The sequence below is a fragment of the Etheostoma spectabile genome, chromosome 14, assembly GCF_008692095.1.
Source record: "Etheostoma spectabile isolate EspeVRDwgs_2016 chromosome 14, UIUC_Espe_1.0, whole genome shotgun sequence".
Classification (NCBI taxonomy): Eukaryota; Metazoa; Chordata; class Actinopteri; order Perciformes; family Percidae; genus Etheostoma; species Etheostoma spectabile.
The window spans coordinates 20,812,471-20,835,521 of NC_045746.1; the positions used below are offsets into that span (position 1 = coordinate 20,812,471).

General features: G+C 41.0%; 1 protein-coding gene across 4 annotated transcripts in view; it reads left to right on the top strand.

Annotated features, from left to right (window-relative positions):
• Positions 1 to 23,051, top strand: part of trappc9 (trafficking protein particle complex subunit 9) — a 265,848-nt gene that overhangs the window by 12,419 nt on the left and 230,378 nt on the right. For all 4 annotated transcript variants that reach the window (XM_032535067.1, XM_032535068.1, XM_032535069.1 and 1 more), the window contains 3 exons: positions 2,459 to 2,584; positions 2,967 to 3,183; positions 9,509 to 9,652. In XM_032535067.1, coding sequence (XP_032390958.1) covers positions 2,459 to 2,584; positions 2,967 to 3,183; positions 9,509 to 9,652 — 487 coding nt within the window. The remainder of the gene's footprint in view (positions 1 to 2,458; positions 2,585 to 2,966; positions 3,184 to 9,508; positions 9,653 to 23,051) is intronic.

Below are 23,051 nucleotides of genomic sequence, written 5' to 3' on the forward strand. Positions count from 1 at the left end.
CAAGCCAAAATATGTTGGTCAATGGTACAAAGAAATCGTCAAACAAAACAAGACAAGACCAGACAAACAAAAATCTGAAGAATAAATAAAAAAATGTTGTGCATTGTCATGTTTCCCATATTGAATATCGTTGCCAAACATAACACTATACCTTTTTTTTAAAAGCAAGGAGTAATATCCTGTCTCCTTCTTATAGTCCCCAGTTGGGGCTGAGCTGGACACTGCTCTCTGGGCATCGGGTCAACTGGCTCCATCACTACATTTATGGCACCCTGTTTTCCTGCAAGATGTTGTGCACAACCCCACAGGCTTAAAGAATGTTGCACACTTTTTCTAGCGTGTATAGTAGGGTCCCCTCGCTGATGCAAGACAAAACCATCTGCCCGTAATCAATCCAATAGAGCGTTCCACCGTGACCCGTGTGTGTAGGGTACGTGTGCACTTTTGTACCAGTGCATAGAAGTCTTCAAAAAGAGCCAGATCTGCAATTGCCGATAAGTGATCAACTGATGATTTCTCCTTCTCCTGGTATTTAATTATGATAGTTACAATTATATGCTGCACCACAAGTCTACACTGACTTGAAAACTTGAGTACACGAGTTCAGACCTGACGGGAGATTTAATCGCAGCCTACGCTCATGTTAAAATTGAGATATTGCTTGCTTTGCGTAGGAATTGGCGTACACCTGTCCTACGCCTGTTTTAGGTCATACGCATGTTTCATAAATGAGGGCCAGTGTCTCTACTGCTAGCTACAGGAAGCTCGTTGTCTCATTAGGGGCATGTGTGTCAACTTCAGTAAAAACTTAAATTAATAAATAATCTACAATTGAATAATTTATCCATTTATAGCCACTTATCTTGGTCCAGGTTCCGTTAATTGAATTGATTATATTGTTAGGATGTATTGTTATGCAGCTAGGGAGCTCTGAAAATAAATGAGAAAAATGTAAAATAATAATGAATAATTCTAGGCCACATCGTCCTTTCCAAGTTGCTATCATATCTTTAATACTTTGGCCGGGATGACTGTGAAACAGATATTAAACTGCATTTTATCTGACATTAAAAAGGTCTTCAAAAAATTTAACTTGGTGAACACTTTAGAAAACGTGGTAGTAGAAAATGGCAGAGCCTTTGAAAAAAATATATAGGTGGTTTATATTCATGGCCTGTTTTTAAAGATTCCCATCTTCAGTAGCAACAAATGGGCTGATGGCTGCAGACAGGGAAGGGAGGTCAGTAGCTCTTTAATGTAGATTGGTGCCTTATAGCATTTGTTTCTTGATTTTTATTTTTTTATTTTTAGGTAGGATGAATAGATGGGATAAGATGCCATAGTGTCTGAAAGTCCAGAGCTTTAAAAATTGATGACAACAACCTTAAATTGGATTCTGACTTTGATGGGGAACCAGTGTAAGGAAACTAAGTGCAGTGTCATGAGACCACATGTACGCGATCCAGCTAGTAATGCGAAGCCCTCCGGTTTTGTATGTAACTGCTCATACTCTACATGATAGTGTGTGCTTTCAGGTTGCTTTTAATACAAAACCACCGCTGACAATGGCAGAACTGTAGCTACCAGTCATGTGTTTAAAAGGTATCTACGTCACCAGGGGGCAGTATTGGACTTGGTTTGATGGAGTTTGAGGACATGGACAAAATACTGTGTTTTGAGTAGTATCAGACCAGTACATGCTGACAGCAGCTGTTTATTTCTGAATGCTACATGGCGACTGAGACCATGTGTATTCCCTTGAAGTAGAATCCAGAGTCAGTGAAAACCCGGTAGATAACAAAACCATCTGAATTATGTATCTTTGTGTATTTTGAATCTTCGTGGCATAATATATTTGTACTCTCCTTTGACCACTGTACTTGACAAAGTAAAAAAGAATATTATTACATTATCCCTAATGCTTAAGAAAAACTAGATAGGCTCATTATGCTGCCAGACTATTCAGAAGCTACTCCGTGCTTTATCTTCATTATAATAATTGCCTTTTTGCACTGACCTCCCTCAGCCCTTTTACCTGTAACTAGTTCATTCAGAATTAAATTACATCTCAACACACAGCCATTTAGATATTAATTGAATTTTAATAAGGAGACAATGAGGGTGGAAGTGGAGGGACGGCAAGATAAAAAGTATACACACATGTGCGCAGCTTAAAGGCCTAGCAGCAGTAGCTCAGAACTGTAGTGCAAGCACAAGCGGAGCAGTGGCTGTAAACCCCTGGGGGGGGGGGGGGATCCACTAGGCATCCGAGTTCTCACAGTCTGTCATCCTGCATTAGTGGTGACCGATGAGGGTCTTTATTTGTTAATTAAAGAAACCGTCCCTCCGATTATGAGGTGGGTTCTAGAAGTCCAGGCGACCCTTATTGACTGTTTGTATTTCATTCATTTCTCTCCCCGCATTTCTCTCCCCCCCCCCCCCCCCCTATCTCCTGCAGTATAAGAACGCAGGGGTGATCGAGCTGGAGGCCTGTGTGAAAGCGGTCAGGGTGCTGGCCATTCAGAAGAGAGCCAGGGAGGCTTCTGAATTCCTGCAAAACGCTGTTTACATCAACCTGGGACAGGTACACTATCTGACTGGGAAATTAATAAATGCTATTCCATATACTCCGGATGATTAACATGAGCAGGATGTTGTACAGTTGAATCATGGAGACAAATGCATTGAAGGAGCTTTGAGTCTTGTTTCCTTAGTAACTTTAGTGTTCTACACATGTGTAAGTTGCATTTTGGACCAGAATGGCTTTCAAACTAGCTGTGAAGTCATTAAATCCTTCTTTAAACTCCGGTTTAAAGTGAGCGCAGAGAAACTTTCTCTCTTCAGGAGATGAATGTCTGCACATACATCATTCTTCACAGTGATGCTCAAATATCCACATGAAGTAAAAAGAAGGAAAACAGGCTTTTGAGTGGAGGGCGACATTAATGTTTCCTCCGTAACTGCAGCTCTCAGAAGAGGAGAAGATCCAACGCTACAGTATCCTGTCGGAGCTCTACGAACTGATCGGCTTCCATCGCAAGTCTGCGTTTTTCAAGCGCGTTGCAGCCATGCAGTGTGTGGCTCCCACCATCCCAGAGCCCGGCTGGAGGGCCTGCTACAAGCTGCTGCTGGAGACGTTGCCTGGATACAGCTTGTCACTTGATCCCAAAGACTTCAGCAAAGGTACTGTGATCTTGGACACTTGGAGGTAGTAAGATGTTTTAGACTATGTGGAAAAACTAGAGATGACAGATTGCCTATCAACCTTTTTTTTCCACACAGCAATGTTTCACATCCAAACTATTCATCTCACATATTGCATGCTTGTTTGTTTGGTCTTAAAAACATAGAAACAGAAAATAGAGAAAAACAGCCATCACAATTTCCTAAAGTGATGTTTTAATGATGTTTTAAATTGCTTGTTTTAACCGACCAACATTTGTAATATCCGAAGATATCTATTGTACAACAATACAAATGTTCATATTTGTGAAACTACAACCAGAGAATATTTGGTATTCTTGCTTGATCATAAGCTCAAACAAGTAATCGTCAACATTTTTTGCAGTATCATGTCAGCTTATCAATTCAGCTGTAGTGTAATCTTATAAGTTGTGGTTTCTAAGAATGTTTCTATCAACACTCAGACTCATGTTACACCTCAAATAAAGCAGTGACGGTTTGAAGTTTGGCAAACAGCATATGCACCATAAATAAAAAGGAAAAGAGAAGATTGAACCTAAAAATATCCCATCGGATGACAAAAACTGGCCAATTTGTGAATTAATTTGAGGGTTTGTTTCCTAGTGTTCAAACATCATCACTCATTTCACGTCTAACAAAGAACAGCTAGGCCCTGATCTATTGAAAGAGAAGTAACTAGACACGACAACCTGTGTCTGATTGCAGGGACCCAGGTTCCATTTAGTCCAAGATTATTTGTTGTGGGAGATGGGTCAATCCTAAACTGGATGGATAATCACATAAGAAGCTGGGTCCAGACTAGTTTAATGATAGCCGGACGGGGATGGAAGAATGAAGGGAGCCGTCAATCCAGGAGTGGGCTAGTGAGATGGCTAGGGTGGCGGTTGGAAAAAAATGTCATTAACGGTTTGTGCTGGGAAGAGACTCGTAAGATGGACTTATGGTGTTGTCATTTAAGCTCATGTTTATTTGGTTCATGGCTTATTGTCAATTTTGTTATTTTGTTGAATGGTTTTGAATATTGTAGCTACTGTGTCATCTTATCTTGATTTTTGTCTGGGGTGGTGGTGATGGGGGGGGGTGGTGGTGTTCATGTTATTGTTAATCACAGCAAAAGAGGAGAAACTGCAGCACTTCAAACAAATTGCAGCACATTTCTTTATTTCTTTAACAGAATCCAAAGTGGACGTGAGCATAAACATACAACATTACAGATGTGTCATTGTCATACTCACTGTATGATTCATACATTCTATAAATCCTCCTATATTTTGGATAATTTCCAGTGCCCCTTCTTTTATAAAACTATGGAATCAGTGTCCTATGTATAATGCAAATCAATACCATAATCAGAATTTTGCACTCAACGTGAAGAGAGGCAGTGTTGTAGTACTCGAGATCAATCTTGGACTGAATACCGATCTGTAGACCAATTTTTGAAGGTCTCGTCTCAGAATCTGCTGCATTTTTAACTCTGTCTCGTTCTCGGAGGACTCAGGATTTTCTTTCAACTGCAGGGATTTTGCTAAATTGCCAGTGCATTGTCTGATTTAGGCCTGTGTGTTAAAACTTGCAAATGCAACCATTAAAATGACTCGTATCTAATTTGTTAACATAAACCCCCCTCTCCCTGCCCCCTTTACACACACTCCCAAGAAAGTGAATGCGGGAGACCGGAGAAAAAGATCTGGCTGTCTAACACAAATCTGGTCTTGGTGTTGATTCGGTCTCAACCACTCAAAGTCTTGGTCTCGGTCTTGATACGTCTTGGTGGTGACATGGTCTCTGTTTAGGTGGTCTCGACTACATAGCTGAAGAGAGGTTTATGTGCGTAGTCAACATGGACAATAAAGAAGTAGAACAGAGTGCACTAACAAACTGAGGAATTGGTCTCCTCCTATAATGACTAGATTTATTTATCTATTAAGGGTCACGAGTTAAGTAGTGCTGTGTGGAAAGGAAAAGAGGAAATCTCCCTGAATGAATCTTTTTCAGATACTGAAAGCAGTACCCTCTTGCATGATCCAGATGATGTAAGTGGCAGCAGTGTTGAAGACCTATTTCATAAATAGGAAATGAAAATTATTGCTCCATTCAACCTCAAGCTTTGCTTCATTCAACCTCAAGCTTTGCTGTCCTTTTCAAGAGTGCTCTTCCAGCGTGTTCTGCATTCAAGCCAGCACTTTCCTCGAGAAAAAAGACAAGGGCTTTTGTGAACTCGTTGGTAAGGTCCTCTGTGATAATAGCGCGTTCCATTTACCTCGGAAGTAGGAGCTCTGAATGACGTCACACCCAGGTTAAATGCGTTCCATTTACAAGTTGGATTTTCATTGTTGTCGTTAACTCTAGCCAGGTAAGCAATCGTTAGCAATGCCAGTTTCTAACAATACACTGTTTTTTTGTGTGGATACATACAGCGTAACATGTCCACAGATAGCAGTTGAACATGCTTATAACTTTGTTACTACAGCTTTTAACAACTGTTACAGGGGGGCAGTCATGTTGGATTTTGAACTCGGGCTACTGTGAGGTTCTTTGAGTTCAGAGCTTGGAAATCCGAGGTCGGGGTGATTTTTTTTCTGTCTTTGACCTCTGAAAATCCCAGATCTGAGTACAAATGGAACGCACTATAAGCCTTTTGGTTCTACAGACTATAGACCCTTTGCCCATCGCAGCCAGTCAATGGCAAGCGCTGGCAACACAAACAAATGCTCACAGTGCATCTCAGGGACATCCATATTGGATGCGGTTACAGGACTTTTCCCAGATGGGCTGTTAATGTCTGGCCTAGTTTCCTTCTGTAAACTGTGAATAGAAACTATCTGCAGATTGTTTGAGGTCAAGTGTTTGCACTTAGACTGTGAAAGGATGCTTTAGATGGTACTAAGGATACTTTACACCAACAGCAACAACAGCACTTAACTATTGATGGCCTGGGCCTTGATATCATAGGAGTATGTATCGTCAGTGTGTACCGCCAGGATTCTTTCCCCTCTTTTGATACACTAAAAGTAAATCAATGTGTAATACAATGGCCATTGAATCTGTTTTTAATGCATAGCTCCACGTCTGTTTCATAACATTTCCTTTCTCACTTTCAAAATCTAACATTTGAAAAGAAGCGGATGCTTTTACACTTTATTGTTTTTATTTGTTTTTTATGTGGGCATTCTAAACACAAATCTGGTTTCCAGTGTGCATTTGACGATAGAACCTTTTGTCAAACGTGGCTGATGTATTTTCACAGAGTAACTGTCATCTCTCCAAATTTACATCTCATCTCAACTTCTACAACCAATAGATTACTCCTAATCATAGAGCAACTAACAATTCAAATGTGCAATTTTATTATCTTACTTTGATAAAATGGAATATATATGTGATATATCCATGTTAAATACTCCTTGTAATTAAATGCCCTAAAAGAGCATTTCCTTGCTCAGGTACAGGTATTTTATAGCATTTGGCAGACCTAAAAGTAGAAAGTAAAGTAAGGATAATTTGTGAATTATCAATAAAAAGTAAAACAGGAGGGAAGACGGGAGCAGAGGTCCCAGTTATACTAGATTGGAAAAACTTCACATATGGGCACATATCTACAGTACATGTATGCAAGTTCACTTTGTTATAACAGAGGAGGTAAAAGGGTGTCAAACAAAGTTGGAACTGGAAATGTTCCCTCGGTGTCAAACAAATTCATAGTTGACATTTTGAGGATTAAAATGTTGTGATGAGTTGCAAAATTTACCATTCCATTTTGCAAATTAATATTTTTTTTTGCCAGTTCTTTAAGTTAATATTCCAGACCTTGGGTACTTTTTTTATTTTCTTGTATAATAAAATGATGCCATTCAATTAGACGCATGTGGGGATGAATAGGGAGAACATTATTCCATGAAAGGTACTGTAACATAAATTATCCACTCTGCTATATCTGCTGTATCATTCAAGTCCCAAGTGAGGGTTGGGTATCCACTCAGAGTCCCCACAGTAGGGATGGGAAAACAGTGGATGATGGTTGTCTTTTGGCAGAAGGGATCAGGTGGGAGTTAATCAAGCAGTAAGCTGAAGAGGCAAGTTCAAGTGAAAAAGAATGGTTCATTCCAACAAGGCTGCTGTTCCCTGAAATACAGGGCTGCTAAAGGCTTTTCAAGTAGCTCACAGGCCCAGTTTTCCACTAGTCCCTTCTGTTACCAGAAATGGGGACACGCTTTCTTCCTCTTACATAGACCCCTGTTTTTCTTCTGTTGTCCTGCCGCCACAGCAATTTTGGAGGTATCTTTTTTTTAAAATAATTTAAAGGTTTTCTTATCGAGGAGAGTAAGGGTGGCATGTGACATTTCATCACTCTGCACAGTAGAAAATTGCCCTTGTTTCATCAGAGGCACAGCTCCTTTTTAAGTCAGGTTTTGCATGACAGTGCGACTGCTTGGCCGTGGCACCACGCTCGTTATCTTGGCGGTGTGTTAAGTGGATTGCCAGACACCCCCAGTTCAGGTCTGAAAATACCACAAATGAAGTCATTTTTTCATGTTACAGTGAGAGCGACGTCCTCAGAAAATCCAAAGTGTCCTTTGGATTACTGTTCTCCAGATAAGCGCTGGTTTTGGCAGACGGGTGGAAGTCAGCTATTTTTAGACTGCTTAGTAGGTGCAGTTTTTATGACAGAAAAAAAATAGCTTATGAAGGAATTGCATTAAGATTGAGTTTGTTCAAATGGCAGAAGAAGTCAGGGTGAATAATGACCATGCTAGAAAAAATGCTGATAACTGAAAAGCATCACCGGCGTGTTTTGACGTTGTTGGAAGTGGTATTTAAGCTGAGGAAACATCTGAGTGTTTACCAAATAACCTCGCTTCCTCCCTCTGGCCCCCGCGGCCTCCTCGGCACATCTTTCCTCTAGTTTTCTTTCTCACTTAGTGAGTCAACAGTCGAAAGCTGGGAGTGGAGCAGGAGATCTCGTAAGGGGGCTGAGGGTATTATGTAACAGTTGGTGTCAGGCTAGAATGTTATTAAGATGTCTTGTGGAACTCTGCTGAGCAAAACACATTGGCTAAGTTAGCACCAGGCCGGAGCACATGTGACAGGCAATGGGGGTACTTCAATTTTAAGACATGGCTCCAATGAAATGGTTTGAGTTTGATCCAATTATGTGGTGGGCTTTTTGTGTGGAAGCATGCCAAATACAGACTTATGAAGGTTTGTCACGCACCTGTTGCATTGCCTCAAGCAATAATGTTTTTCACTAAACACATCAAAGAGTATTAACTAGTATTTATTGGTTGTCATTGTGTGCTGGGCAGGAAGATATGGTTAAGAATATTATCACTAAATCAGTATGAACATTCATTTGCGTTTGCAAATGAATGTCCAGTGAATTGATCTGTATTCTGTTATTCATTACATCAGACAACATTTCTCACATGTAAAACAATAACTTCAATAATCTGAAACATTTTTTTAAAGAAGTATTTTACTGCTAGAAAGAGGGTCTTTCATAAAACCTGGCTGAATACATTCCCTTTCACTCAAAAGGTGGTAAACCTGAAACCACCACAATGCACTGCACTGCACCAGACCAACAAACGGCACCGCTGGTGGGTGGCTTATTGCGAGCTTGTCCGCATTGGCACAGAATGGAGGCCCGCTGGTAACCAACTATATCGTATTTCAGCCAAACGGTGCACTAAAATCTGTTTCTAAAAACATTTTAGGCAAGAAGTAGGGAATACAGTAACAAAATCTTGTTTTATATTTCATCAGCACTGTCTAGTTTTAAAGTTTAATCTGAGTTCTGTCTGGGTTTTAAAAGAAAAGAGAGAGATGGGCGGCTCTCTAGGCAGAAGGACAGTCTGTAGTTCAACAGGCCCTAATGGTGTCACTTGGGGGGTTTTCTGCTGGTGTGTAAGTAGGGAAGATGGAGGGAGGTTTACCATTGTTAATTTACACATGCTACCAACATTATGATACACAGTATCCCTTTATTTAAAAACTACTTAAAATCAATTACTGTAACGGGAATAAAATAATAAAACAATATGATCATAAAGTGGACAATTAAATCACCTACCCCTAGTTGGAACTGAGACCATCACAGAAAACATCAAGATTTACATACCGTTGAGTAATGTCATCAAATTTCTCCTTGTCCACCCAACAAGTGATTCAACAAATGCAAATATCGTCCTACAGGTAGTCCTGATGAATTTCTACTAATCTTATAGGACAGCTGTGTAACACTAGATCAGCAATGAGCCTTGTCAGCCTTGTGAACGTGAATTTCTCTCTGCCATGTGTCTCTCAGGTACCCACCGAGGCTGGGCTGCTGTTCAGATGCGCCTCCTACATGAGCTGGTGTACGCCTCCCGTCGCATGGGCAACCCCGGCCTGTCTGTGCGCCACCTGTCCTTCCTGCTGCAGACCATGCTGGACTTCCTGTCCGATCAAGGTCAGCTCACAATAAGGCTTGAAAGCATGTAGCAAGTAATATTACACTTTTCCTCTGTGGAATTCAAACCCTATGAGGTGCTTCCAGCTTCATGTCCAGCCTTCAAAAAAATATATATTTCTAGAAACAGCCACCCTGTCCTTTGGTGATTGCAACGTTATACCTTGTGCTTAATAGTATGTGATGCACAACAAAGCCAGCTTTTTCTTGGCAGGAGTGCAACATTGTGCTCTGACCAGAAATCCTTTTTTTTCCCTCACTAAAGCAGTGTGAGCCAGACGGTCCACTGGTCACACAATAGAGGCCAGCGTAATCCTTGGTTAGCTGTGGAGCATGGGAATAGAGGGAGGGAAGGAGTGGATGTATGAACAAGATGAAGCAAGCTCACAATACAAAATATTAAACATCAGCAAAGGGACTTCTGCAGCTGTGTAATAGTGCTGCTTATACTAGCGTTCATAGAAACAGTCCTGCTGGAATGATACTTACATCAAGGACTAGAAAAACGCTACCAAATGATGTAATTACTACTGCTGACTGCTTTCTCACTGTAGAAACTGACCTTGAAAGCTTTTTTTTCTTTCTTTTTTTTGTGCTACAATAAAACACCATTTCATATTTACTCAGTGTAACTTTTGGGGCTGTTTGATTGCCTCTACTCCTGTATGCTGTGTTTTGCTACAAATGTCAGGTAGGCTATTGTGCGTTGCTCTAGTGGAATAATTCTCTTTTGATGTGTCTTGGCGTTTATGCGCCTATATGTCAAGCATAGAATAGAGTCGGACAGCAAAGGACTTTTATGGCTCCGCTATACAAGTCAAGGAATGAAACTTTAAAAGGAAACTTTAACCCCTATTTTCCACCGGGCGCGTCTGCGCTGCATTCCGGTAGCGCCGCGACCCCCCCGAGCAATTGCTGCTAGGGCTGCACGATTATGGGCAAAATGATAATCACAATTATTTTTATCAATATTGTCACGATTATTTGTTGATTCTAACCAAAACATATTTTATTGTCACATAGGCTATTTATAACTGCTTTCACATCCATATTATGCTACATTCTTCTTATGTTGAAGTTGTATGTTGTATAGACATACAGCTGCAACATATGTAAATGAAAATTAGCCATCTGAAATATGGCTAATGTATCTCTGAGAAAGCTCCTTCACTTGTTTTCAACAATAACTGATTAAAAGAGCTAGGGAGAGAGAGGGAGTGGGATGGACACTACTCCCAGAGAGACGGCTGACTCATTATGAATGGGTGCAGCACGGGTCAAATGGCGGGTCAGCGGAGTTACACACGTCTTGTGTATGAAATGTCTGTATTGTCCCTGCGCTGCATTTTATGAACTAAGATATTCTGGCCATGGGTCACCTCTCTCTTGCAAGTCCAGAAGGCTCCGTCTCACACGCTGTTACTCAACCAACTGAAGTTAGTTGCATTCAATAACTTCTTTTGTGTTTTTCGCCGTGGCGGCCGCGATAGCAAAATTACCAGCTGAAACACTGGTACAAATACAGGTTTGCCTGTCATGCTTAACAATATACAGCTGTTTTAATAACAATTAAAACTGTAGACACATGTCAGAAGTGGACCAGTGCCGCTGTGTGGCGGTCCACCAGCGCCATGGCGCGTCCCAGGGGCATGCTTGAAGCGGCTCTCCCGGTCGGCTCAACATACGCCCCAGGTCTATTTTCTCGCAAGCTGTGAGCCGTTTGGACAGCCTGGCAGGAAGTGAAACGGCGAAACTGTCCAGTCAGTTGACCAAAAGACATCCCCCAGTATTGTTTATTTCCCTTTTACAAAACCACGGACAACAACAGAATTATCTTGGAGTTTGAAAAACATAATATGGCATCACAAATCTTATCTTTAAAGGACAACACCAGAAAAGATAAGGCATGGAGTTTAATTACAGGAGAGCTTGGAGTGGAAGGTATATCCAAGCTTAACAAGCACACGATTGTTCTGTAAAGTACTTGTTGAGACAATACAATTTACGAGTTGGGCAGCAAGAAGGTCTGCTTCCCGGTGTGGTATGGCGCGTGGCGGAGGACAAAATAAAACCGGAACGCAGCACAGATGTGCCCAGCGGAGAATCGGAGTAAGGGTCAAAACCTCTCCATCATACAACACCTACATACATATTACAAAGAACAGTTTAATAAGTATGAGTTTCAGAAATAGAAAAAGTGAACTAAAATAAAATTAAAGCAACCAATAACATGCATAAATATCAGCCAATGGGGTATTTGCACATGGATGATTCTGGTATTTGGTCAATATATTTCTGAACTGGAAAAGAGGCAAGCTTGTGGGCCTAATGATTAGAAATGGGTGACATATACAGGAGAAGGGCTTTTATATGAAAGCACCACATATAAAAAGGTTTAAAGCTTTGAAAATGAGTTTCCCCTTGATTCCATCCAGATGAAGATAAGGTGACATTTTCAAGCGGTACAATAGTGATCGATGTCATCAGATGATACTTGTGAAGCAAGTAACATTTTCACTGATAATGAATTTTTGATTTGATGACTGGTAATATCAAAGGTACAGGGAACAAAAAATAGAAAAAGTTGATTAGAAGAGCTTGACATGTCTCTCTGATAACATAAAAATGTGTTGGTTGTTTAAAGAAGCATTGATAAATTTAGGGAGATCTATTGGCAGAAATGGGATGTAATATTCACAACTCAAACTCAAAACAAGACCTTTTCATTATCTTAGAATGAGCCCTTCATATCTACATAGAGAGTGGGTCTTCTCCCACGGAGTCCGCCATGTTGCATCGCCATGTTTCTACATTAGCCTGGAATGGACAAACTAAATAAACCTTTTTATGTTACCTAAAGGCCACCGTAGGTTCTTCTGCATCTGGGGTCTCAAACTCAACTTACCCGGGGGCTGCTGGACGTAGAGTCTCGGTCGGGCTAGGCCACATCAAGTATTCCATTTAAACATGAATGTTTCTTCTAAAAATGAACTGTTCTTCAGAACATAGGCTTCTCTTCTTCAGAGACCTGGCAGCGCTTCCTCTCACACAGCTGAGACACATTTGGCTTGAAGGAGGAAACCGTTGAAACCCTCAGTACGGCTTGAAGATCTCCATCAGTAAGTTTGGACCTGTACTTTGTCTTATTGAACTTCATGGTGGAGAAGAGCTTTTCACATAGATATGTGCTCCCAAAAAGGCACATGATTTGCTTAAACATCCTGGAGAGCTCAGGGAAGGTGGGTGGCAATTCTCTTAAAAATTGTCCGAAGTTGTCTGCATTTCCGCTCTCTCTGAACTTTGCTTTGAGTTCAGAATTGCACTGCAGGTCATTGAGCTCCGTTTGAAGTACAGGTGGAGCATCTTGCACATTGAAGGAATAGGGGTCAGCAAAAATTTGAAAAGTGTCTCTGTGTGTCTTGAAGTTAGCACACCTGCAATCAAATTCCTCCTGTAGCTTCATAATGGCATCAGCATACTTCTCACCACTGAATGGTGTGCCAACATCCGTGAATGCCTTGCATGCCGGGAAATGGCAGAGGTTTGTCTGAGAGCTGGGCTTCCCATAACACAAGTTTTGTGGTGAATGCCCTCACATTATCATGGGCATCACTGACAACCTGCCCCTGGCTTGTAACTTCTTCTTCAGCACATTCAGCTCCTGAGTGATGTCAACAAGTAAAGCAAAGTCCATGAGCCATTTGGGATCACTTAACACAGAATCAGCCATCCCATCCTTCTCCATGAAGGCTTTCACTTCTGCTCTCAACTCAGAAAAACTATTCTGACTATGCATTGGAATCACAGCGAGAAACTCCTCAATCACTTGTCAACACCACGAGGGCATGCTGCGCAGTGTCAGCGTTGTCTGTGCCCTCATCAAGAGCGACCGAGTATACTCAAAAACCTTTGGCTTTCTCAAGGAGTTGATCATCTATGTTTTGTGACAGGTCAGAAATGCACTCTGCCACTGTTAGCTGAAAGGCTGATGTTGCTAAAATGATCCTTATTTTCCAGACAGACTTTACTTGCAGCAAGTAACATGCACTTTTTGATGAACTCGCCTTCCTTGAGCTTTGACTGCTGCTTCATTCCTTGTTTGCTTTCTTGAATAAATCATGTTCCCTCAATAGAATTTTTTTAAGATTGACCACCTGGTGATTTCTCTCATCTCCCTGGTATTTTGTATCCTCCTCAGCATGTCTAGTTGTGTAATGACGTCTGATGTTATATTCCTTGTGCACCGCAACTTTCTCTGTGCATATGAGACATGTAGGGATGCCTCTGTGCTCAATTAAAAAATATTTCTTCTCCCACTTTCCCTGAAATTGCTTGTGCTCGTCGCCAACATTTTTCTTGACAGACATGAGGTTGGGTCCCAACAAGGTGACAAGGTAAATTCTAGCTGACTCTAGGACTACCTGAAAGGCTGGCATCAGTACGGGACATGTGATAAGGCAGAGTGAGATTGCTAAGACACAACAACAAGGTGAAAAAGGAAGGAACAGCAGAGTGGATGAGAAGTTATGAGTTTACATTTTTAACTGTAAAGTTTGAGTGAAGCCATACGAACTTGTGGTTCAGTAAGAGCAATCTCAGGCCCTGTCCTTTTTTTCTTCTCTTATCTTCTTCTTCCCGACCTCAACAACAGGGAGAAAAGGCTGTTAACTGGAGTGGTTCACAAGCTTGATGAATGCTCATCTTGCTAAAGTTATGAGTGAAGGTTGTTTACATGGTTGCATACACTTTCACCTAATCCTGTTTACACAACTGTCTGTAGAGATTTACAAGAATTCTTTTTCTGACAACAAATAACTTTTACCAGGTGGCGGGTTTGTGATCCCCTGGATGTTATCACAGAGCACTTTACTGTTTCATTCACAATGTTACTGCTGCATTGCTTCCTGATTTTCCAAACTACGGAGCGGCCCAAGGCCTAAATTACAGAATAAGGGTGCTAATCGAGCGCTAAATGAGTGCCGTTAAAAGGAATTTGTGCTAAATTGTCGTTATCTGGTGGCATGGGGTGTGAAATTCATGGGCATTTACCAGGCAGTGTTTGTCTAACTAAGATATGTTGAGTTGTATAATGGGAAGTGTAGGATCCAGCATTTAGGAAACTTGACCCATATCAGGGACTAAAAGATTTTGGCCTCTGCGGCATTGATCTCCTGTAAGCCCCCTAGCCTGTTGGGATCATCAAATTGCTGAAATGCCATTTTAAGATTAGTCTTTGTATGTACGTGATAGTTGCCATAATTCCACCCATTGCATATTACATACTGTTGCAGGGCTGCCAACTCTCACGCATTGGCCGTGAGACACACGCATTTGACTGGTTTCACACGCTCACACGCCACACCCCCGATTTCTCACGCTGAAGTGTCAACCCGGTCGGTCAAATTTCTGAAAGATGAGTTTATCTATAGATCTATAGATCCCAGTTTCATTTCCCCGACTTCAAGTAGGCCTATGGGCTCTGAGTATCGCAGTCCCGTCCGTCGCTTCATGTCCACTCTCTCTGTAACAATAGAGGTGAGCAGCGCGGCTGGTAAGCGAAGCAACTTCAGTTCATTTTAGTGGACTCGCTCTGGGGGGGACAGTGACGCGTTGCATCTGTGCGTAGTCCTCTGATAATGAGCAGCGTATAGCCTCCTCTAAACTTTGTCAGACGGTCTGAGTGAGATCCACCATATCAGCGGAGCAATGACATGCACAGCAGACTATATTACAACTCTCCAAATCTCGGACAACAGAGATGGGAGGAGTTATATTTTGAATGTGCACAAAGTTGTAAACATGAGCAGAAATCTGGTGAAACACATCTGAGCTATACTATATATACGATACTGCAACGTTGGGCCACTATTGTGCTTCTCTAACCTCGGGGTATCTCTAAATTTAACTGTAAATATTTAATTCAATGTTTTATGAAATGTACAAATAGTCTTTATTTTCCCAAAAAAGGAAATCCAGTAAGGGGGGCCAGAGGATGAGGTCCAAACATTACTGAGCCTTGGTACAAAGGTTAAAGGATTAGAATTTATGCAAAACAGTGGTTGTCATTCTTTAGAATTTCAGTGGTCTTAGTTGACCCCTCAACATTTGATTTGATTGATTGATTGATTGATATCTTTATTTCAAAGATGCAAGATTAATTTAACTTTGGGTCCCTGGTCCCTACACCAGGGACCCCTGGACCTGGTCCCTACACCAGGGACTCCTGGACCTGTTCACCACAGACCCAAATCTTCTCAGCTGTTGCTGACATATGCTACTGTCTCTTCATGTGGTTCATTATGTTTGGCACATTGTCTGGGTCAGTTCTTATATCATAAGAAGTTAATGTATATAATGTAAATGCAAATGTGCTGTATTTATATAGCGCTTTTCCAGTCTTAACAACTGCTCAAAGCGCTTTTACATCTACAGGAAACATTCACCATTCACACACTTCATACACTGTGGCCGGGCTGCCGTACAAGGTACCACTGCTCATCAGATAAACACTCACCACATTCACACTCCGATGCGCAGCACCGGGGCAACTCGGGTTCAGTGTCTTGCCCAAGGACACTTCGACAATGACTGCAGGGGCGGGGATCCACACACCAACCATCCGATTGCAGGCAACCGCTCTACCACTGAGCCACAGCCGCCCTTAAATGCCCTAATCCTGTTGATACTACAACAATGCAAAGCTCTAACCCTACGTTTTGCACATATCATGCAGACTTTGATTCTCAATTTTTTACACAAACTCTCCAGAAAGTGCCATTTAAGGGTTTATTTTTAAAAAAAATGTCCTGGGGGGGCATACCCCCAGACCCCCCTAGGGAGAGCCCCCTATCCCCCCAAATATAACAAATCCCAATTTAAACCCTGCTGAAAGAGCCAAAGAAATTGCTTTGTACGCGGCAAAATATTGGTTGCCCCCACAAATCTCACTCCAAGGTTTTTGGAAAAGTTGGCAGCTCTGCTGTTGATTTGCAGCACCCTTTTCACTGCAGTAGCTGCTCGAATCACGTCATGTCATGGCAGTGCAACAGTTTTTGTAAACTCACAAAACTTTTTTTTTATTTTTTATTGCTTACTTTTTAATAGTGAATTTCATACCAGAAAGATGAATGACACTCTTTCAGTTGCTCAGCTTCCAGTCTACAAGGACTATTATTTTTATTGTTAAGATTTTGTTGCTGGCTTTTTTTCCCCCTAAAAACCAGCCAGAAAAACCTAAATTATTCATAAAACTGTTGATAGGTCTGTTTTTGGTATGTCAGCGGTTTAAATTTCACCTCCTATAATTTGATAAAGCTCCCTTTTAAAAAATGTTCCCATTGTCTGTGCTGTCAGTGAAGGTACAGTATTTGGAGCTGTAGTCTCATCTCTTCACGGTAGGGTCTGTAAAATAGTGTCAAAGAGTAATAAATCCCCCAGCACAGCAAATATAGAAATCTCTGGGGGGCCCTGAACTGTACTGCTGGGATTTATTTATTTATTTTTATTTCATATACTTGTAAAAGATTCAGGTGAATGATAGCGGTGTCAATTCAGGAACTGCTCAAAGTTGGAGGCCATAAAATTACAGTTAAAATTGCCTGATTTGCCATTTGGTTAGCATGCCATTATTCAGTCTGACAGTAGCTTCTTGTTTTCTATTTGCTTCCAAACATTAAATGGCCTTTTGTTATGCCTGATTTATCTGTCTGCTAGATTTACGTAGATTCCTGTTTACTGTGTCAATTTAGGCAAGATGTAATTTGGGACTTATTGACCATATACTATGTCATTGCTGCTGTGCCCTCCAAGCCAAGCAGCAGTCAGGTTTCTCTGGGGTCTTGGGGTCCATTCACACAGAGACACATTCCATAAAGATATGCATTGGAATGCCAAAATCTCTTTAGAGCGCACATGCTGATCTAAATCAAGAGCCGGTATTTGTCACTTGATTTGCTTCAGTGAGCACCCACAGCTAGCACACAGACCTTGGATCTGGGTTTTCTAATGCCGTTTTTGTCGGTGGGATGTTCATACTGAGCTGAGCCATTAGCAAATGTAATCATTCATGCCATGCTAGTAAGGTGTTTTTTTCCACTTTGCAGCATGACAAGGTGATATAACTCATACCTTGATGTGTGCTGATTTGCAAAAGTCTATGTAGTGCCTTTCATGTGCAGCTCTTTATCTAACACCTCACTCTGGCTCTTTTTGCTTGCTGTCTTCCTCCCTCCAATATTTAAAGCTATAGTGTGCAACGTCAGTTACGTTCAAGCCATTGACAAATGAGTTGATACAAAGCTAGTCTATATCAACGGAGATTAATTTAGGGCGTTGATCTGGTGCCACTGGAAGTTCTGCTGGTTGTCCCTTATATTCAGCCAGATGTCCATTACCTTCCGCTTTCTTTGTGTTTGCATTCCGGTGGATTTCTGAGGACTATGGTTAACTGCTTCTCAGATCTCTGCAGGGTAAATCCAGACAGCTAGCTAGACTATTTGTCTAATCTGAGTTTTCTAATGCACAACTAAAGCAACCTTTAAACGTACACAGATCTGCCAATGCGAGACTAATACAAAGCTAGTCAAGCCTATCAGCTCCACAAAACTCTCTGTCTCTCTGTATGATAATGTTTTTAAAATGGTGTCGTCCGGCGGCATTAATGCGCTGAAGCATGAGTGATTGTTTTCACCGCTGGGAAAGGACAGCGCCAGTGTTCAACTGTGGAGACAAAGAGGACATCAAATTTACAAGATTTTTTTTTTAAACCTCTGTGTTCTCCTTGGGATAAACGCTACTAGGAAGAGAGGGGGATGGGGGTGGTGCGCAATCACCAAAGGCCTGTGTCATGTGAATGTGCCGACAGTGTTTTTATCATTACTTAGATTTCTTCATGGGGTTGACAGAAACTACGGACTATAGCTTGAAAACTGACCAGTTGACCAAATTGTGAAGAATATGTCCATTTATTGGGATCCCTCTTTGAGCTTCATTTTGGCTCTTTAGAAAACTATGGGTGACATCATGGATACTAGTCATATTTCATAAAGTCAATGGTAAAAACCCAGACCCTGACCCAAATGATAACGACTGATGTTATTGCGCATAAACTAAAAATGAATCATTATATTGTTTGCTCTTCACAAATTGTACTTCACACCAACCCTCCTCATTTGATTTGACTTTTAGGGAGCTTAGACTTGCAACACATTTTCCACACAAACTCAATTGACACTTGCTGCTTTAAGAATTTTGTGCGATCTATCCTGACAAACTGGGAGGCATTAGTATGGCTAAGTACAAAAGCTGTTGTCAGAATACCTGAGCCCTGTCATTACTGTCACACTAATTTGTACGGCACAACCATTATTTCATGTATTGAGACATGAATGTTTGGTCACGTCAAGCTGTTGAAAGTGCAGCATTAATAAATTGGTGACCGGGAGAAGAACTGCAAATAAACTTGTTAGATGGAAACTGATTTTGCAAGTGCACATTTTAAAAGGGTCTGGCTCTCTATTCTGTCATACAACATGGTGATGTAAGCTCAGTATTCAGAGAACGGGATTCACAGCAAACCTTTACCCATGCTGCTTTTCACTCTTCCGTCTATTGTTTCTTTCCATTTAACGGTTGACACTAACAATCCTTTCATTTGAGGAACAAGGCAAAATTTTAAGAGCTGCACTTTTTCTCCTTTTCATTAATTGTAAAATGTTCTTCTGCTCATCTAGACAGTGCGAGTGTGTTTTAGCTGTTTGTCTAGGCAGGGAGCTTGATGAAAAGCACGGTAGAAAAAGTCGAGGGAAAAAAATAAGCTTTTTCTTCAAGTTAAACCCCCTGCCACATAAAGCTGACTTCAAGGAACTACCATGGACAAAAGACAACCTGATAAACATTGTGCTTTTGGGAATAGTGCAATTGAAAACGCACCAAACGCTATGGCGAATGCGCTGCCTTCCACTGACTGAATGCATATAAGTTCTTCACAAGGTGAAATGATTGATCAGTAGTCACAATTTATAATCCTAAAAAGTATTACCAAAAGACAAACAAAACAAAACTACTTTGCTCTTTTTTATACAGCTGTGAATCTATTTCAATGGGTGGCTGAATGGGTGGCTTGATAGTGAGTCCCAAAAGTTCGCTGGACTGTCTCCACCGCTAATTCAACATGCTGAATGGCCTAAAAGAAAATAATGTTGGATTATTATTATTATTGTATGCTGTGCTTAGCAAAACACTTTAGGTGTACAGGATCAACATGTAAACAGAAGCAACCACTGTTCTCAGTTTTCTGTCTTGGAGTGACCCTAAACAGACGGCTGCTGTGACGTGGCAAACAAGAAGGAAATGGACAAATATTCCATTAATCATGAACACTTTGTTTGCCAGGAAGACAACTAAGCTGTCATCCATTCATCTTTCGCCGATTTTTTTTCCCTTCTATGCTTCTTGCTTTCTGATTCCTTGCTTCCTCCATCCATCCATCCATCTCAATCTCACTTTAATAGCTTTGTTTCCCTCTCGCCACTCCTTTTCTCAAATCATACAACCTCTAACCGTAGGTCTCTGGCTCACAGTATTATTATTATTATTATTATTATTATTATTATTATTATTATTACTACTATTATTTATGTGGACAATTTTCTAGGCACGTTTTTACTGGAGCTAGGAGACATGAAACCCCTTGGACTCAAACTTTTGGTTGTTAATACAAGCTTCTCCGCTTATATAGACAGTTTATGTCTAAGGCAACTTTTGGAATTGGATTGTAACGCAACAATATAATCTATGTTCCACTTATTTTTTGTGAAAAGTGCAATACTGTTGAGAAACACAAACTTTTTATTTTAAAGATTATTTTTTGGGGCCTTTCCCTTTTTATTATAGTGTATAGACGTGAAGGGGGATGAGACACAGCAAAGGCCCGCAGGTCAGATTTTAACCGGGGGCGCTGCAGAACTCAGCCAATATGGGGCAAATGCTCCTACTGGGCGAGCTAGAGGCCGACCCGAGAAAAACAAACTTGACATTAAAGGGCTAGTCCTGATCTTTTGAAAGGGGGTTGTAGGATGTTCTTCTCTTTAGTCAGTGAATTAGCTACCAGTGTTTCCCACAGAATTAGATTCTATTTGTGTTGGTAGCTGACCCGGGGTTGGGGGTGCACAAAAAGTATTTAACGCTACATACAAGAAGTTTTATTTTTTATTTTTTTTTATTATTATTACAGGTTATGAACCCGTCTCAATTTAATACTCAATCAATCAATCAAACTTTATTTCTAGAGCACATTTAAAAACAACCTGGTTGACCAACGGTCTGTAATAGACATGGAACAATAAATAGACAGAATACAACACCAGACAAAACAAATACAGTTCTCATGCTGTATTAAAAGCCAGGGAATAAAAATGTGTTTAAGTCGCGATTTAAAAACCGGAAGGCTGGGGGCCAGGTTGACATGTAGAGGCAGCTCATTCCAAAGTCTCGGGGGCGGCTGAGAAAGCCCGATCCCCTCTACTCTTCAGCCGTGTTTTAGGGGCAACAAGAAGAGACTGGTTTGCAGACCTTAAATTTGAAGGAACATGTGCTTCAACAGATCAGTTTGTAGACTGGAGCTAGTCCAGGAGGGCTTTAAAAACAAACAATAAAATCTTAAAATCAATCCTAAAAGTAACTGGGAGCCAGTGGAGAGAGTCAGGACAGGGGTGATGTGGATCCGCTTACGAGTTCCAGTAAGGAGGCGAGCGGCAGCATTTTGAACCAGCTGTGTCGAGAGAGGGAGGCCTGGCTAACCTACATAAAGAGCATTACAATAGTCAAGCGTGTGTAATAAAAGCATGTATAACCCTCTCAAAGTCTGTGAAGGATAAAAAGGCCTTAAGCTTGGTAAGAAGCTCAGTTGAAAGAAACTTGCTTTCACAACAGAATTGATCTGCTTTTCCATTTTAAATCACAATTCATTTTTACACCCAGGTTTGTTACAACAGATTAACATAGGGTTGAAAAATACCCAGGTATTTGTGAGACATCAGAGGTTCCACTGGGGTCTAAAAACCATAACCTAAGTTTTACTTGTTAAAGTTTAAAAAAGTAAGGCATCCAGGCTTTAATATCATTAAAACAGTAACTAATCTTGCTAAAGAAATACCATCATTTCTTTGATGGGCAGGTAGATTTGCGAATCATCTGCATAAAGTGGAAGCTGAGTTGTGTCTTTTTAAGATACATCCAAGGGGAAGCAGATAGAGTGAAAAAAGAATTGGCCGAGAATCGAACCCTGTGGAACTCCAAATGTGAGGGACACACGAAGTGAAATAGAGCCACCAAAACTCACTCTAAAATCTCTGTCCGACAAGTGACCTAAAACACTCCAAGGCAGTGCCCCTAATCCCCACGCCATGCTCGAGGCGAGAAATAGGATGCTGTGGGCAACTGTGTCGAATGCTGCTGTAAGATCTAAAAGAATAAGAACTACATAATCTCCAGAATCAGTTGAGATTAAAAGATCGTTAAAAACTCTTAAAAGTGCAGATTCAGTGCTATGAAATGTCTTAAAACCAGATTGGAACACCTCAAGAACACCATGTATCTAAAAACGACTGTAACTGTAAAAGAACTGCTTTCTCCAAAATCTTCGAGAGAAAAGGGAGTTTAGAGTAGGGCGATAGTTTGAAAGTGCAGAGTGTGTCCAAATTTGGTTTTTTAGGAGTGGCTGCACCACTGCTTGTTTTAAAAGGCTGGTACAGAACCTGAAGCAAGCCGCTGTATATTTCTTGGTGCTAGGTCAATAGTGTCCCACACCTCTTTAAAAAGGCGAGGCGGGACAATATCAGTGGGACACACTGAGGGGTTCAAATGTTAACTTATTTTTGAGAGTAGGATGGACACAGATCAAATTGGCTGAAAACAGCTGTACACTCTATGGAGATGGAGGGGTCAAAAGCAGGAAGTGAGATGCTTGCTCTAATTGAGGCAACCTATCCACAAAAAAGTGGAGAGAAATTTTCACAGGCCTCAGAGGATTCCACATGGTAGACGGATTCGGGCGTATTTAAAAACGAGTTAATTGTTTTAAAAAGAAAATGAGGTTTGTGGCAATATTTGAAATAAAATCAGAGAGATACTTGTTCTTTTCAGCTTTAACAGTTCTCTGATAAGTGTGCAAATTTTCTCTAAAAATGTCATAAGAAACCTGCAAATGATCTTTTTTCCATTTGCGCTCAGCTTTCCTACACTGTTGTCTAGCAGCCCGAGTTGAGTCATTAATCCAAGGTTCAGATTTAGATTTTGAACACATGGATTTAAATGGGGCAATGGTGTCCAGAATGTTGCAGCAGGTAGACAAAAAAGAAGAGTTTAACTCTGCTGTGTTTTGACAGGCAGAGGATCCCAT